This window comes from Muscardinus avellanarius, assembly GCF_963383645.1.
Source record: "Muscardinus avellanarius genome assembly, chromosome: 17".
NCBI lineage: Eukaryota > Metazoa > Chordata > Mammalia > Rodentia > Gliridae > Muscardinus > Muscardinus avellanarius.
Window position 1 is genome coordinate 435,949 of NC_137803.1, and position 16,251 is coordinate 452,199.

General features: G+C 53.6%; 1 protein-coding gene across 2 annotated transcripts in view; it reads right to left on the reverse strand.

Moving 5' to 3' along the window:
• Nucleotides 1-269: 269 nt before the first annotated feature.
• Nucleotides 270-16,251, reverse strand: part of ATP9B (ATPase phospholipid transporting 9B (putative)) — a gene marked incomplete at both ends in the record, with an annotated part of 192,631 nt that continues 176,649 nt past the window's right edge. Inside the window, 9 exons of one of the 2 annotated variants that reach the window (XM_080714480.1) lie at nt 270-406; nt 1,286-1,318; nt 3,670-3,873; nt 5,389-5,446; nt 12,118-12,226; nt 14,337-14,401; nt 14,490-14,645; nt 15,269-15,333; nt 15,531-15,675. In XM_080714480.1, coding sequence (XP_080570606.1) covers nt 270-406; nt 1,286-1,318; nt 3,670-3,873; nt 5,389-5,446; nt 12,118-12,226; nt 14,337-14,401; nt 14,490-14,645; nt 15,269-15,333; nt 15,531-15,675 — 972 coding nt within the window. The remainder of the gene's footprint in view (nt 407-1,285; nt 1,319-3,669; nt 3,874-5,388; nt 5,447-12,117; nt 12,227-14,336; nt 14,402-14,489; nt 14,646-15,268; nt 15,334-15,530; nt 15,676-16,251) is intronic. The other variant, XM_080714481.1, reaches the window with a different exon arrangement.

Sequence of the window (16,251 nt, forward strand, 5' to 3'; positions counted from 1 at the left end):
TTCGGTATTACACCATCAGAGGACGGACGTGGATGCAGGAAGTGCAGACGTTAGCCTTCCAGCCCTCAGAAGGATGAATCCTCTGCAGTAGCAGTCAGGAGGCTGGATTCTTCCGAGAAGCTCACGCTGCCCCAGCACAGGCAGGCACTGCAGAGGCAGCTCGGGGCAGGCGCCATCCTCAGGCTGCGCAGAGGGTCTCTGCTCAGGCTCTGCCTCTCCAGGAGCCCCTGGAGAGGCCAGAGGGCTGGGCTGGTCCTGGGTGCTGGCCCTCAGGAGCTGAGCTTGGAGTAGCTGGGGGGAGAGAGCTTGCGCTTCAGGTACTTGAGGATGTAGAGCGGGAGGCAGCTGACCACAGTGACTGCTGACACCTTCCACAGGAAGGCCAGGGTCGTGATGAAGGCCACATCTGTCAGAAGGAGGGACAGCATGAGAGCCAGCCAGGAGCGCCCAGCCCCAGGACCAAGCACGCCTGGCCAGGCCGCCCGGGCCTCCCTGCAGGCCTCCACTGGCACGGGCAGGCCCGACCTGCATGTCGGTTGGACCTCCTCTCCAGGGAGCGGGATGGCACGCCCTGCTTTCCACAGGGGGTGCAGGGCGCTGCTCCCAGGCCATGCCAGCTGGCCACGCTCAGCTCAGTGCAGCTGGCCTGGGCGTCTTCTTGAGGTGGAGTGGACTTCATGGGGCTGAGGGCAGCGGCTGCCCCCTGCCAGCGACATGCAGCTCAGACACGTGGCTCTAGGAGCTTTTCACCTGGCGCCCAGCCTTCGCCCTCTCCCTGCCCCAGACAAACCCATTTACTCTCTAAGGAGACTGTGCTGGTAATGGGCATTTGCAGTTCTCAAGACGGGCCTGTGGGAAACCTGACATTTGTATAGTTTGATTCTACATATAACAATCCCTTCAGACTGTTGTAAAAACCGAGATAAAAAGATCTACTTACCCGGAGTTTATGACTTTCCAAAAACAAAAACAAAAGATGTGGAAAAAACAAGTATTCTCCACACGTGGAGGCCAGAAAGAAACGGCCACAGGCTACGCTAACCCCACTGTGAGAGGGCCTGGAGGCGCTGCTCGCCAGCACACTCGGAAGGCCAGCGTGGCCTTGGGGGCAGCCTGCGCCGCGCACCTCTGCGCACCTCTGCGCAGCTGCAGGCCCACAGGCGCAGCTCCCGGGAAGCCTCAGTTGGTGGGAGGCGGTGAGCAGAGGAAGACTGTCATCAGCCCAGCAGCCTTATCAGCTTTACTAAGTTTCTATGCTCTCCAAAGAAATGATAACTTCACCTACCTAAGAAAGCGCCAAAGGATACTCTGCCTATACCTGTTCCAAAAGAAAAGAGGAAGAAAGAAAGTGAAGGGCAGGTTAGAGGAGACGCCAGGGCACTGCGGGTGGTTAGCTGCCGACTGGAGAAACAGCTGAGAAGCAGCACAACGCCAGTGTGCAGTGTGTTGCGATTGGCTTTAGCCCCGTCAGGTCACTGGCCATTACCACGCGATTTAAAAGTAGAACTGAAATACAGTAACGACTTACTCTAACTTGAAAGCAAACATCTAGACATGCCCCCTGGGTCTGCATCTCCCTGGAGGAGGGCCAGCTTGGGACGGGCGCACCCAGACCAGCTGCTGCCCATCTCCAGGGCTGGGTCCAGGGAGCCGACGTCTCCAGTGCAGACAAGGGCGCAGCTCAGAGGCGGCGGGTCCTGCCCAGGGCCACAGCGGGGCGTCTCCACTGCTTCCACTCTCATTTATGAGTTTATTATAGCACTGCACTAGATATAATCGTTTTTCAATTTTTGGTACAGGGGATTGAATCCAGGGTATGTTACCTCCAAGGTATGCCCCAGCCCTCTTTTTATTTTCTATTTTGAAACAGGCTCTAAGTTGCTGAGGCTGGCCTATAGCCTGCGATGCTCCCGTTTTAGCCTCCTGAGGACTGGGATTACAGGCACATGCCATCAAACCCAGCCAACAGTCTATTTTTCTAATTTCATCATTTTGTTTTGTGTTCTGTATGTTTTCAACTGAAGGAAGTATACTATTAAAATACGATGCCATAAAAACAACCCGGTGCTGGGCGTGGTGGCGCATGCTTGTCATCCCAGCCTTCGGGAAGCAGAGACTGGAGAATCGTGGTTCACTGACAGCCTCCGCTACTTAGCAAGACCCTTCGCAACTCAGTGAGACCCTGAACCCCAGTACCACCAAAATAAATAAATAAATAAATAAATAAATAAATAAATAAAAGAAAAAAAGGAAAAATACTGAAAAATAGGACAGGGGGTGTAGCTCAGAGGTACAATGCCAAACTAACAAAACCCGACATTTCTGCATGCCTGGGTGTGTTACTTTTCCATGCAGAAACACACTGCAAGCACTCTTCCTCCACGTTAACAGCGGAGCTGCTGTGACGGGAGCGCTGTCCTTCCTCGTGCACCACTGGTGCCTCTCTTAGTTCCTGTTCATGCAGACATGGTCCTCACAATGTCTCCTACTGCCGGCTTAGCAGTGCGCAGCCCCCGAGGCCATGGTGCCCACAACAGCACGCAGTCACAGAGGCCACAGCGGCGCTGCTTCCCTGTGGAGAGCTGCAACGCTCCCTTCCTGGCAGAGCGCTGGCTCCGCGCTCCTGGCGCCCTCCTGGTGGCGTGTGCACGTGGCGGTGGCTGCTGTCCTGCTTCTGCTCTGGCCCAGGTTGGCCTGGTGCGCCCAGGACCCCGCGAGGCCTGATGCTGGATGACACTCATCTGAACATGCTCCTGCTTTTCTTTCTTTCTACTCTGGTTTCAAAAACCTTATCGAGAATCCTGCTCTAACCAGCCACGCTGGCCAATCTGAGGTGCCACAGAGGTCTGACTGATGACTGTTCTGATCACTGTCAGCCCTGGCTGGGAAAGGCCTCCACTCTAGACGCCAGGTATGTGGGCAGGACGCCCTGGGAGGGGAGGGACAGGACAGTCGATAACGCAGAGGCCTGTTCCAGCTGAACCCACACCGGCTCCACTCCCACTGCTTCTTTTGCTCCAGGTGAGCGGCTCCAAAGACACCCACAGTTCCTTAGCCCTCCTCTAGCCCCTCGGGGTGCTGAGCTCTGCAGAGCAGAGTGGCACTGAGACAGGGAGGGGTGGAGGCCACTCTCCTGTCTGCAGACAACAGTGCAAAGGGTCTGCCCAGTGATCCTCACGCAGGCTCAGAGGCCAAACCATGACCCCAGGCCACCGGGCAAGGCACAATGGGCGGGCTGCAGCAGCGAGAGGCAGGAGCTGCGACCACAGGCCTCGGGCAGCCATGGCTGGTCCGGAAGAGTACACCGAGACCCTGTGCTGGAGGGCTCTGGCGATGCCGCTGAGGTGGGCTATGGCCCTCCACTGTGACCGGCCACCCAGAGCCCGTGTGGCTAGAAGATTCCAAGGCCAGCTCCCAGACAGCCAGCCGCTCCCATCATGAAGGTCAGAATGCTGCAGCTTGGTGGGAGGAATCCCCAGAAAAAAGCACAACTTTTGTACCTTTTTAAAAAGCCAAGAATATACTGTAATATGCTTTATCGTTTTGCAAAAACAAACCTTTGTGTTGTGAAGCTTTATGCTAAGGGTTCTATTGTGATCTGCAGTGTAAGACAACATCTTAAGCAGTAGCAAGTTTATAGCCCACTGATTGGCAATGATTCAAACTTACCAAAATACTCATTGAGGAAAGCGAGTGAGGCTACGTAGCAGCCCAGGCTGAGGAACTCGGCCACCACCATCAGCCAGTGCCACGTCCTGATGGTCAGCGCCACCATGAGCAGCTCGGTCAGGATCAGCGCCGTGAAGGAGATGGCGACGACGTGCACGAACTCTGACTCGAAGAGCACCAGAGCCCCGAACATGAGGATGCCCCCTGGAAGACAGACAGGGCCCGACATGAGGATGCCCCCTGGAAGACAGACAGGGCCCTGAACGTGAGGATGGCCCCTGGAAGTCAGACAGGGCCCTGAACGTGAGGCTGCCCCCTGGAAGACAGACAGGACCCTGAATGTGAGAATGCCCCCTGGAAGACAGACAGGGCCCTGAACGTGAGGATGCCCCCTGGAAGACAGACAGGACCCTGAATGTGAGAATGCCCCCTGGAAGACAGACAGGGCCCTGAACATGAGGATGGCCACTGGAAGACAGACAGGACCCTGAACATGAGGATGGCCACTGGAAGACAGACAGGGCCCGAACATGAGGATGCCCCCTGGAAGACAGACAGGACCCTGAATGTGAGAATGCCCCCTGGAAGACAGACAGGGCCCTGAACATGAGGATGGCCACTGGAAGACAGACAGGGCCCTGAACATGAGGATGGCCACTGGAAGACAGACAGTGCCCTGAACATGAGGATGGCCACTGGAAGACAGACAGGGCCCGAACATGAGGATGCCCCCTGGAAGACAGACAGGGCCCTGAACGTGAGGATGGCCCCTGGAAGTCAGACAGGGCCCTGAACGTGAGGATGGCCCATGGAAGACAGACAGGGCCCGAACATGAGGATGGCCCCTGGAAAAGAGAGGCGGGCGGCTGTGTGGTGGGAAGACCACACCAACACGCCTCACAGCGCCTGTGCCGCAGGGCCAGGACACCAGGCCCTGTTGGACAGACAGGCCAGGCAGCTGAACGCTGTGTCAACATGGTGCAGTATCGCCCACTCAGCTCTAGCCCTTGGGAGAGGCTGGGACAGCAGCTCAGTGGAAGGGTGCTTTCCTAGGACTGTGGCTCAGTGGAAGGGTCCTGTCTTAGGGCCATGGCTCAGTGGACGGATCCTGTCTTAGGACTGTGGCTCAGTGGAAGGGTCCTGACTTAGGACCGCGGCTCAGTGGAAGGGTAGTTTGCCTGGCACATGTGAGGCCCTGGGTCCACTCTGTTGTATCCCACAACATAAAACAGTCAAGTAGAGGCCTATAGACTTTAATATCTGCAGGAAAGGCCATACCTCCACCTCAGCTGGTGCAAATAATGATGTGTTTCATGTAATCTATTTGATCTGTCAGCTAATTACACTGCAAACGTCTTTCGCCTACCTGGAACACCAACAGAGTGGCTAATGACTTCTGGCTGCATAATTCAGATTTCTCAAAGCCTTGCTATCATCACCCATGAAAGAAGACCATTGTGCAGGGACAATGTGAAGAGTGCTTGTTAAAATTTTCTGGATTAGCATTTAATTAAAAACAGGTCAGTTTTTAGCTGACACTCATCAGTTAAAAAAATACCAAGCCACATTGCTTGAGTGTCGATTTACAAGATAATCAGTAGGCGATATTTAGCTGTTGATGAAATTTTAAGCTGCTGGAATTTAACCCGGAGGTGAAAACAATATTGCCAAGAGGAGACCAAAAGTACCTGGGGTCCAGTATCCTCGGGGCCATCCTACCTTGGTAAATGCTGATGAGGACCCAGATGAGGAAGGTCTTGAAGGATAAGGATCTCCCCTAGGACAAAGCAGGAGACAGCGTCAATGAGACAACACGCTTCTCTTGCACTCCCGGAGGAAGGAGGGCTGAGGCCTGTACGCCCTGTGCGCCCGCCTGGCCTGTCTTCCAGGGAGCACCGTGGGTGGGCCTGACCCCGCAGAAGCTAAGGCGTGACAGGAGCTCTGCTGGCTCGCGAGTGCCTGGCTGTTCTCTTGGTTCCCAAGCCATGGCGACTCGCCCTGTGACTCCTATTACCGCAGGACTTGATGTCTGCAAACATTTAAGCACTCTAAAGGACACAACGCAGCTTCTCTAGGTAATAAAGGTCATTTCCCTGCATTTCTTCAGTTCTTGGGAACAAATACTCCAATATTTACTTTTTGGTTTCTTCAGATAAGAAAGTCTAAGAGGCAGTAGGTCTTTCGTCAGGACAGCCTACTGCAGCTGGGGAAACTTTACTCGCCCTTTCTGGAGAAACCTCACACACGGAAGCCCTGCATGCAGGAACAGCGTGTCTCCTTGTGACCCAAGAGGCAGTTTCTCACCTGAACACAGGTTACTGGGTTGGACTAGACACAGGACCCTGGCCACAGCTGCTCTGTTTGGCTGCGCCCCTGAAGACATTTTAATCTGAGATGGACACCCAGGGAAGGACTCGCTGCCCTGAGCTTTTCGCCAGAGGATCCTCAGAGGCCTGGAAGCGACGGGCCTGGCCCGGCCGGCCTCAGAACCTGTGCCAGCCTGGTGGCATGCCTGTTCTCGGTAAGCACTTCCCCTCAAGGAGAAGCCTGGAGCCCCGCGCTGTCCTTAAGCAGAGCCTTGGTTCCCCATGTTTCCAGCTCCCCCTGCCAGGGGATAGTCCACTGTGACAACCGTGGTCAGCAAGTGCCACCAGACGATGACAGACCGTGGTGGGGCCGAGCACCAGAAGACAGCAGGGATGCGCGAGGGCCGCAACAGGCCAGATTCCAGACCAAGGCCACGTGTGCTGACAGCGGCTCTCGGCCTGTAGACAGGGCAGAGGGCAGGGCCAGCTGTCATGGAGCTGTAGCGTAACTGGAAGGGGCTGCGCTACTGCTCGGGTACTTTATTTGGTTGTGAGTGTCTACCTACGACGAAGTGGACTGAGCCTAGCTCCTTACCGTGTGTAAATGTACTAAGTAAGGTTCAAACACACTGCAACTGATTAAAAGGCAAGGCGGATTTTAAAAAGCATAAAACTTCTGTTTAAACACTGACATATTTTAAGTAGGGTCTCTGTGTTCTTTGTGTAAAGTATTTCTTGATTGTATTTCTAACTGGACACTAGTGGGTATGTGGTCGGTGGTTATAAAATTCACGTGTAGTTATGTATGTGGCTATTTATTTATTTATTTTTTGGTACTGGAGGTTGAACTGGGAGCATTCTACCTCTGAGCTATACCCCAGGCCCTATTTTATTTTAAATTTTGAAATAGGGTCTCACTAAGTTGCAGAGGGCCTTACTAAGTTGCTGAGGCTGGCTGTCAACCTGTGATCCTCCTATCTCAGCCTCCCTAGTACTGGGATTACAAGTGTGTACCACCGTGCCCATATGTATGTGGCTAATTTTACTTGAAAATTTTCAAAGGAAAAAAGTATTTTGGGGGGAGGGGATTCTGGGAATTGAACCTAAGGGTGTTCTACCTCTGAGCTACATTCCTAGTCCTCTTTTATTTTTTTTCTCAAAACAGGGTCTCACTAAGTTGCTGAGGCTGGCCTTGAACCTGCAAACTTCTTGGCTCAGCCGCAGACTTACAGGCAAGCACCACCGTGTCTGGCTAGAGAAAATTTAATTTTTAGATACAAGAAATAAAAGGTTTGGTTTTGTAGCCAGATTTGCTGAATGTCTTCAGATTGAGCTAATTATCACTTAACATGCTAATTAGTTAAAAGTTAAAGGGGGGTCTTGTACCACTCCTCTGCTGGGAGCTGCAAGCCCATTAACAGGTGTGCGTTCCAGACCGTGTCAGGCCTGTGTGTATGTTTGGTACTTCTGTGCCGGGCAGTCACCAGGAGCCTGCCGCACCCAGCCTGGTCCTTGATGCTGTGGCCTTAACAGCTGGCTTCAGTGGAGACAAAACCTCACCTGTGACAGCACAGATCCATTGTTCATGTAGCAATTCATTCTCTCTGGATCCCAGGCTAAGTGCAAAGCTGTTCCTCCCACAGCCACACGACTTTGCATACACGCGACGCCTATGAAAGCGCCTACTCTAATAGGTGAGTACTAAGAGCCTAAGAGCTGGTGTGGTGGCACACGCCTGTAATCTTAGTACTTGGGAGGCCGAGACAGGAGGATCACAGGTTCAAGGACTGTCTCAGCAACTCAGTAAGGGCCTCAGAAATTTAGTGAGACCCTGTTTCAAAATAAAAAATAAAATAGGGTGGGGAGTATAGCTCAGAGGTAGCATGTCCCTGGTCCACTCCCAGAACCCCCCCCCCCACACACACGTGTGACGGGGCAGCGCTATCTCATTGTTAGCTACGTTTGCAATCCCCAGTGAACAATGGTCACACACTCATTTGACATCTGCATATCATCTTTCATATGTTGTCAATTCCTATCTTTTGCTCCCTTCTTGAACTGGGCTGTTTTCTTGTTAAATTTTAAGGGTTCTTTATGTATTATGGATACAGATATTTTGTCAGAAGAATACCTTGTAATTACTTCTCCCAGTCTGTGGTTTATTTCTTCATTTACTTAACTCTGTCATTCACAGAACAAGACTTTGCAATTACGATGAGGTCTATTTTTTTTGGTACTGGGCTCCTGAGCCTTCCACCTCCGGGCCACACTCCCAGACCCATTTTTATATATTTAAAAAAATTTTTTTTTGGTGGTACTGGGGCTCCTGGGTCCTTCCACCTCCGGGCCACACTCCCAGACCCATTTTATTTATTTATTTATTTATTTATTTATTTATTTATTTATTTATTTATTTTTTGGTCCTGGGGCTCCTGAGCCCTTCCACCTCTGGGCCACACTCCCAGACCCATTTTATTTATTTATTTACTTATTTTTTGGTGGTACTGGGGTTCCTGGAAGCCCTTCTACCTCTGGGCTACACTCCCAGACCTATTTTTACATTTTTTTAAATTTGGAAACAGGGTCTCCTAAGCCAGCGCGCGCAGCTGGCTTCGAACCTGCGCGATCCTCCTGTCTCTGCCTCCCAAGCGCTGGGATTACAAGCGTGCGCCACCACGCCCGGCTATTTATTTATTTATTTATTGGTCCTGGGGCTCCTGAGCCCTTCCACCTCTGGGCCACACTCCCAGACCCATTTAATTAATTAATTAATTAATTAATTAATTAATTTTTTGGTACTGGGGTTCCTGACTGAGCCCTTCTACCTCCGGGCCACACTCCTAGACCCATTTTTATACTTTTTTTTTTTTTTTTTTTGGTGGTACTGGGGTTCCTAGAAGCCCTTCCACCTCCGGGCTGCACTCCCAGACCTATTTTTACATTTTTGTTTGGAAACAGGGTCTCCTAAGCCAGCGCGCATGGCTGGCTTCGAACCTGCGCGATCCTCCGTCTCTGCTTCCCAAGCGCGGGGATTACAAGCGTGCGCCACCCCGCCCGGCCACGATAAGGTCTATTTTAATAACCATTTTTCCTTTAAGGATCATATTTCTAATTGCATCTTTTATCTAAAACGTTCTGCCTAGCCCAAGGCCAAGGCTACCTTCTCCTGTCCTTCCTCTCTCTCTCTCTCTCTCTCTCTCTCTCTCTCTGGCCACTACATCGTGAGTGCCTGTTTGTGACGAGTGCAGGCTCGGCCGTGCCGACACCACCCTACCCGCCCTGTGGAAGGTCAGAGCATCTGGGCTCCCTCTTGCGTGCTCTTTGCCAGCCACACATTGTCTTGATTACCGCTGCACACCGGGCGCTGACCCGGGTAGCAGGGCACCAGCTTGCTCATCTTCTAGAAGGTTTTGCCAAACCCAGTCCCCCTGCATTTCATCTAAAGTTCAGAACCAGCCCATCAATACTTGACAAGTCTCCGGCTCAAACCATCCCTCTGATCTCGAAGACCTCTCTCCTCTGTCTCCATGGCCTCAACCACAGCTGGTCATGGGTTCTAGAGAGCAGAGGCAGAGCAATGGAGGAGGGCTGGGTTCAGGATTGGCTAACCTTTCAGTGACTGGCTCTCAAATACATATAAAAGCCTAGGCCACTCTGTGAAGACAGTATTTCCCCTGGGATGCAAAGGGATGTGTGTGCGGACGGCCTTGAGGACCCAAGCTGCGCCTTACGTTTAGCGTGGCTTTGGAGGAGGGGTGGCTCAGAGCCCGTGCAGAAGCTGCCAGTCAACAGTCACTCTCCAGGCCTGCTGTGGCCCTGGGCCACTGCCAGTCATCGCTAGTTTAGCAGGCGCCTCTCTCCTTTCTGCTAGAATGCAGACTGGCCCAGGGCAGGACCACCTCGCTCCCTGACAGCGTGGCATGGTCGCTGACTGCAACCCGATTCAGCACAGCCAGCCTCTAGCCTCTGACAACCATGGCTGCTACAGAAGGGTGAAGTACGGCTGTGCGGACGTGCTGCAAAGCACTGGGGATGAATAAAGGGCTTCAGAGACAGTTCTTTAACATCCAGAAGAAAAAACAACTCAGATTTTACCAACTCGAGTGGTCACGCACTTTTGTGCTCCTTGTATTCGAAGGAGTTGAAGAGTGCCAGATTATTAAAGAAACAGACACTACTAAGATAAAACATATAGATGCTTAGATTTTAAAGAAAAGAAATTTAGAGAAAGTGGGTGACTGCTTTCTTACTTAAAAAAGTGGAAAAGGGTGTTGAGGCTACTGAAGCATTCTGAACTGATGGTCATGGAAACGCAGACCCTGTTGAGGTGCAGCTCTGTCAGGCTGCGCGACTTCCCTCAAGTCTAAATGCTGTCAGCTGACGGCAGCAAGCACAGCTCTGAGAAGACAGCTAGGAGAACGCTCAACTCTGCCAGACACGGCGACCCCAGGAACACCATGCTGTTACTGGAGCACCTTGGGTATCCGTAAAGCACGGTGCTGATGGGTAGACTCTCAATCCTCACAAACGGTAGGACCATGTGCGCGAGCCCTCGCCCTAATCTCTGGTAAAGCTTGTGCTTGCCTTGACGGTCCTGCTGGTCATTCCTCCTGACCTGGGGATCTAGCAGCATCCCCCCAGTAAAGGGAACAAGAGCAGTCCTAACTCTGTTGGGCATGGCCACCCAGGTTAGGGCAGGGACTCTACTCACATTCTTAGGTGAGAAGCCTGTCCCTGCCCTCCATCTGAGGAAGCGTCAGGCACACATTTGCAGTCTCTGGAGACGAGGCCGTGCATGTGCTCCTAAACTATGAGCATTTGCGATAGCTTCCTGTAGTTCTTGGATCTCCGACCGTATTCTGTGTTATCACAAGGGTTTCATTATTTTAGGATATTAAACCAAAAATCTTTCTTCTGGTTTAATATGTGTAATTTGGGATAAGCTCTCCCTGAAGTCACAAAGATAATATCATCATGATAACAATGCATGATATTTATACCTAATTTTATGCTATACTTATAAACTATCTTCATTTATCCTGATTATAAAAGTATATGGGCATTTTATATTTTTTTCAAGGAACTTTTTAATTTGCATTTCATCAGGTCTTTACAGTAAAAGCTTGAAATTCAAAAGCTAGCACACCCCCCAGCCCCTCTGTGGCTGGCTGCGGGCTGCCCTGGGTCTGCCTGTGGTCAGCAGGGCTCCAGTCCAGGCTCCTGCCCACCCAGTCTCAGCCTTCTCTCGCTAGACCATACTGCAATACCTCGGACAGGCTGAGCCTGCAACTTGAGGCTGCCATCATGAACTGAATTTGGTAGAGGGCTGGTGAGTTTTGTTCTTAGCGTTGGTTGGAAAAGGCAGCCATGTGGGAAATGACAGAGTTACCACAATTTCTATCCAGAAAGCTGAGCTTTGTCTCTACTCTGTGTCCTCACATTTTCTATTCTAGAAACATGTGCTTTCACATAGAATCAGACAAACTCAAGCCTCCTATAGAAGAAATATCTGACTCTTAGTAGCGCAGTTTTGGGGCGAGTGGGTCCTCTGCACAGCATCAGGGCAGTGACGTTTTCTGGGTGGACTTTTCTCTGTAGCATCACCTCAGAACAGCACGTGTTTCAAGGACAGAAACATCACTGTCGGTCACTTTCAGACCTAACCCCGAGAGTACAGCTAGAGGAGACTTGGAATGCACAGGCGCACCGGCTGCCCGGTCTCTGGAGTTTGGGATGCCCATCTGCAGCACGCGAACAGGGAGTTTGTCCTGCCGCAGGGAGCACAGCCGGCCAGGCGAGCCCCACGATGAGCCCCTCACACTGAGACCAGGCAGGCTCTTCTCTGCGCTCAGGAAGCATGGAAGTCTCCCTGCTGGATTCATGCGAGTTCCACAACAGCCCAGAGCACCCTTTAAATTTTTATGTGTGATATGAAATCTCTTTTGTAACCGTATGGGACAGTATTTTTCCCTCTTTGAAGTTTAACTCAAAAGGAAAATGTCAAAACTAATTAATTAGGAGTAACAAGAAATGCCTGGCAGAAAAAGCAATGAGTCAAGCGACATTTCAAAATGCATGCTTTCTCATTTTTGCCCCAGGCAGGGTGCGTGCCATCGCTGGACAGAGGCTGCATGGGCCCTACCTTGGTGAGGTCCTTGTACAGTTCAGGGTAGAGAATCGCCATCTCCGGCTTCACGTCTTGGTCCAGCACTAAAGAGAACACTGGAAACATGGTGTAGATAGTTGCATACCTTGGGAGCCAAGAAGAAAAGCACGTTGGTTTGTGAAGTTCATCTGATAAAGCTAGTCTACAACACAGCGATGAATTTACCTCTAGAATTAGAGGTGGGTCAAGGTTTCAAAACAAAAACAAACAAATCTCATAAAACAAAAACCAATTGGCAACCAAGTAAGATTAGTCCTGAGAACTGCGCATTTATCCCAGAGCTCAGAAGCATGTTCTGTGACACAAGTGCTTACAGAAGTCTGCTTACACATGAATTCTTACTAAGCCTTTTATGTTGGGATCATTGTAGACTCACAGGCAGTTGCCAGTGTTAACACAGAGTCTACCACAGCGCAGACTCATGGGCAGGACACTGGCAGGGGCACAGTTCTGGAGTGGACCTCGCATCTGCCACCCTGGCAGGCCAGCCACTGCTTCCCGTGCCCAGTGCCTCACTCAGGCCATGCAGGTCAGCGGGTATGGCCGTGTCTACGGCGTCTCTTGTCGGACGAGCTGTGGTTGTTTACTCCTTTGTTGGCTGAAGGGCACGGGCGACTTGAGCATTCCCAGTGTTTGGTGACTGTAGGTTTTTGTGAAGGTGAGTTTTCACTGGCTTTGGACAGGAGTGCCAACCAGAATAGTGTGTGCTGGTTCATACCCAGAGGCACAGTGGTTTGTTGTTATTTATTTATTTTTTTTGCAGTACCGGTGATGGAGCCCAGGGGCATTGTACCTCTGAGCTACACCCCCCAGCCCTATTTTTTAGCCTTTTTAAAATTTTTGAAATGGTCTCATTGAGTTGTGAAGGGCCTCGCTAAGTAGCTGAGGCTGTCCGTGGACTGCAATGCTGGGATTACGAGCGTGCCCACCACGCCCAGCTGCTGTTGTGGTTTTAATGCCTATGGTTTGTTGAGCTCTGGGCTAAGAGCGCCACATGTCTACCCCGCATACTACCACCGAGGCGCCACATTACAGCCTCCTGTGGGGTGAGGACACAGCATCTCCCAAGACCATGGCCAGCCAGCTGGAGCCCAGAGATGGCACCAGGCTGGGCCAAGAGGCCCTCTTCTGCTTGATCACACCACAGCGTGGTCAGAACATGCTCAAGGCGTGCATGTTCTCTCTCCACCATCGGCAAACATGACACTTCACATGAGCTGAGGATGCTGAGATGGACAGATCATCCTGGCTTGTCTGGCCACATGGATCCCCAAGAGGTCTGCTGTGTGGTGGAGACAGGACATGCTCAGCGGGAGAGCGGCAGACTCCGCTTCTGCCTGGAGGGCGGGCGTGGCGGGATAAGGTGGTACCCTGCTGCTCTGAGCAGGAGCGGCCACTCACACCTAATACAACCTGGTGCTGTGCAGACTGCCCCCTCTGCAGCTTGATGATGTTACTAGGAATTCTGAGGGGGATTGGAGGAGTCACCCAACAAGATGGTGTTTCAAATGCACCCACGACCGTGTGCAGGTGAGAGGACCCTTGTGTTTGTTCTCTGCTGCCTTGGAGGGAAGCTGAGCACTTTGCAGAGAGGTGCTGGCAAGGGCAAACAGGACGCAGCCCCACCTGGGCTCTGCCTCTCGTGGGCCATGCCAGGCCCTCTGGTTCCTCCACCCTTCCCGTGTGCAGGTGGGCTGGGGGCCGGGCAAGTGCTTTGCAGTGCAGTGGCCTCAGAGCTGTGGCCCTGGGGCGACAGAGCCCAGGCTTGGGACAGGCTTCAGGAGGCCTGCGGCTGCTGCCTCCCACTCCAGCCCTGCGGAGGCAGTGTCACCATGCCGCTGCTCGGCTCTGCCCTCGTTATGCTAGGGCCTTCACAGTCTCAGCTCCGTCCTGCTCACACGCATGCACATATGCGCACACACACCACACATGCACATGACAGCTTCCAGAGCGCAAGCTGCCTATGTGTGCAGGTGTTGGCTGAGCCTCAGCTCCAGCCTACGCGCACGCTTCTCTCTCTCTCTCTCTCTCTCTCTCTCTCTCTCTCTCTCTCTCTCTCTCACACGCGCGCTTCTGAAGCATAAGGGCCCACGTGTGCAGGTGTTGGCTGAGCTCTGCAGGCAGAACTCCTGTCTCCCCAGGGTCACTTGTCCCTCCTGGCGCCGGGATGGGGCTCCCCTCAGGGTCTCACTTACCCCACCATGAGGAATCCCTGGTATAGGGGGACAGACGCGAAGTAGAAGACTGAAGAGAACACGGCCTTAAAGACAGAACACGTTGGTTAGAACGCAGCCACCCTAGCCACACAAGCATCGCCCTGTTGGGGTGTCTCAGTGCCTGCATGGTACCTGCATGGTGGAGATGACGAGGCCCCGGTGCATGACGAACTGGCCCAGCGCCGCAGACCGCTTGTAGCTGTTCCTCCCGTGCACCATGAGCAGCCTGCCCAGGTGCCTGAACTGGGTGATGGAGAAGTCCGCTGCCAGCGAGGCCTGCGCTCCCTCCTGGAACAGACACAGTCACCTCCGTGAACGCTCTCCATGCAGCCTGCACATGCCCACCGCTGAGTGAGAACACAGCAAAAATGAACGGGGGCTGCAGCTCTTTCTGCACGGCTCGGGAAGCTTCCTAGGGGCCAAGCCAGTACTGGCAGGAGGACTGGTGCCCACTCTGTGGCCTTGAGCCTTTTTAAGACCATTCTTCAAACCCCAGCCATCTCACATTGGAAGATGCCCTAGCTCTTTTCACAGCAAGGCTGTGAGACACCACTTGAGGAAAGAACAGGCTCAGGCTGGGCTAGTTCTCCAGGCAGCCATGGTGGCACGACCGGCACAGCCTCGGCCGGGTCAGGTGCCGTGCGGAGAATGAGCGGTCAGGCAGGAGCTGGCTGAGCAGGCTGCCAGCAAGTTGTGCACTGACAAGGCACACCTTCCGGGGAGGCTCCGAGGCTAGCGCATGCTGAGCTTACCTGCACTTGACAGCCAGCCGCAGTCACAGAGTGAGGGGCAGCAGGAGGGATTCCCACTGCTCGCTCCGCTCAGTGTGTGCCCAGAGCCGACAGGCCAGGCTCCTGAGGCACCGAGTGGGTGCGGTGCCCAAGCCCCGGCACGCGAAGGTGGAGACCTACCTTCCCCTCGACCCCGATTCCACAGTCGGCTGCCTGGATCATGCTCACGTCGTTCCCTCCGTCGCCTGAGCAGCACAGAGAGTTGGGAAATCAGGTAAACAGCAGCCCACCGGCAGGGCATTCTCTGCCAACGGGGGCGGGAGAGGAAACTCCCAGGGACGGGGTAGCATCAACCTGGCCTCGGAGGTGGCACAATACTGCCTGGGAAAGTCAGGCTGCCCGAGTGTGAGTGCCTTCCCGGGGGCAGGGCCGCAGCGCTCACCGATGGCACAGGTGCGTCTGCCCGTGTGCTGGCGCAGCAGCGTCACGATGCGGGCCTTCTGGGTGGGCGAGCAGCGGCAGCACACCACAGCGGGGCACTGGCAGGCCAGCTCCACCAGCTCGTGCTCGTAGTACCTCAGGCAGACCTGCGCGACACCGCACGCAGGTCACTCCACCGCCCGGCCACGCTGCCCCTTCCGGTGGCCGCCCTTGCTGCTTCATGCACAGCCCGTCCTGGGGCCGGGGAGGTGGAGGGGGGCTGTGGGCACAGATGAGCGCGTCCAGGCCTTGTGGGAAGACACTGCAGCGAAGGCCGGCTGGAGGGCAGTGTGTGCCGGAGGGCTGGGGAGAGCTCGGGCAGAGTCCAGGCCCAGGCCAGCGGCCACGCGGCATACGTCACTGAGAAGCCCTTACCTTCCTCTGGGCAAGTGTCTGGACCATGCTGGGAGCCCCCCCCCCCTCATTAGACTGTTCCTAAGCTGGTCCCAGTCCTGCTTCTAAGCTGGTCCCAGTCCTGCTTCTGGGCACCTGCCTGACCTGTATGGAGTTCTCAGGGTCCTTGCCAAGGAGACGGAGTGAGCCAGCTTCTCATCCCTACCTGGAGGAGCCCAGGCTTCTGAGGGCAGAAGTCTGCCCCTCTCCCAGACACTGAGCCGTCACCATGGACGGAGGACAGGCTGGAACACCAGGTTCCACAACAGCAGGATGGCGCTTGTTTCTCC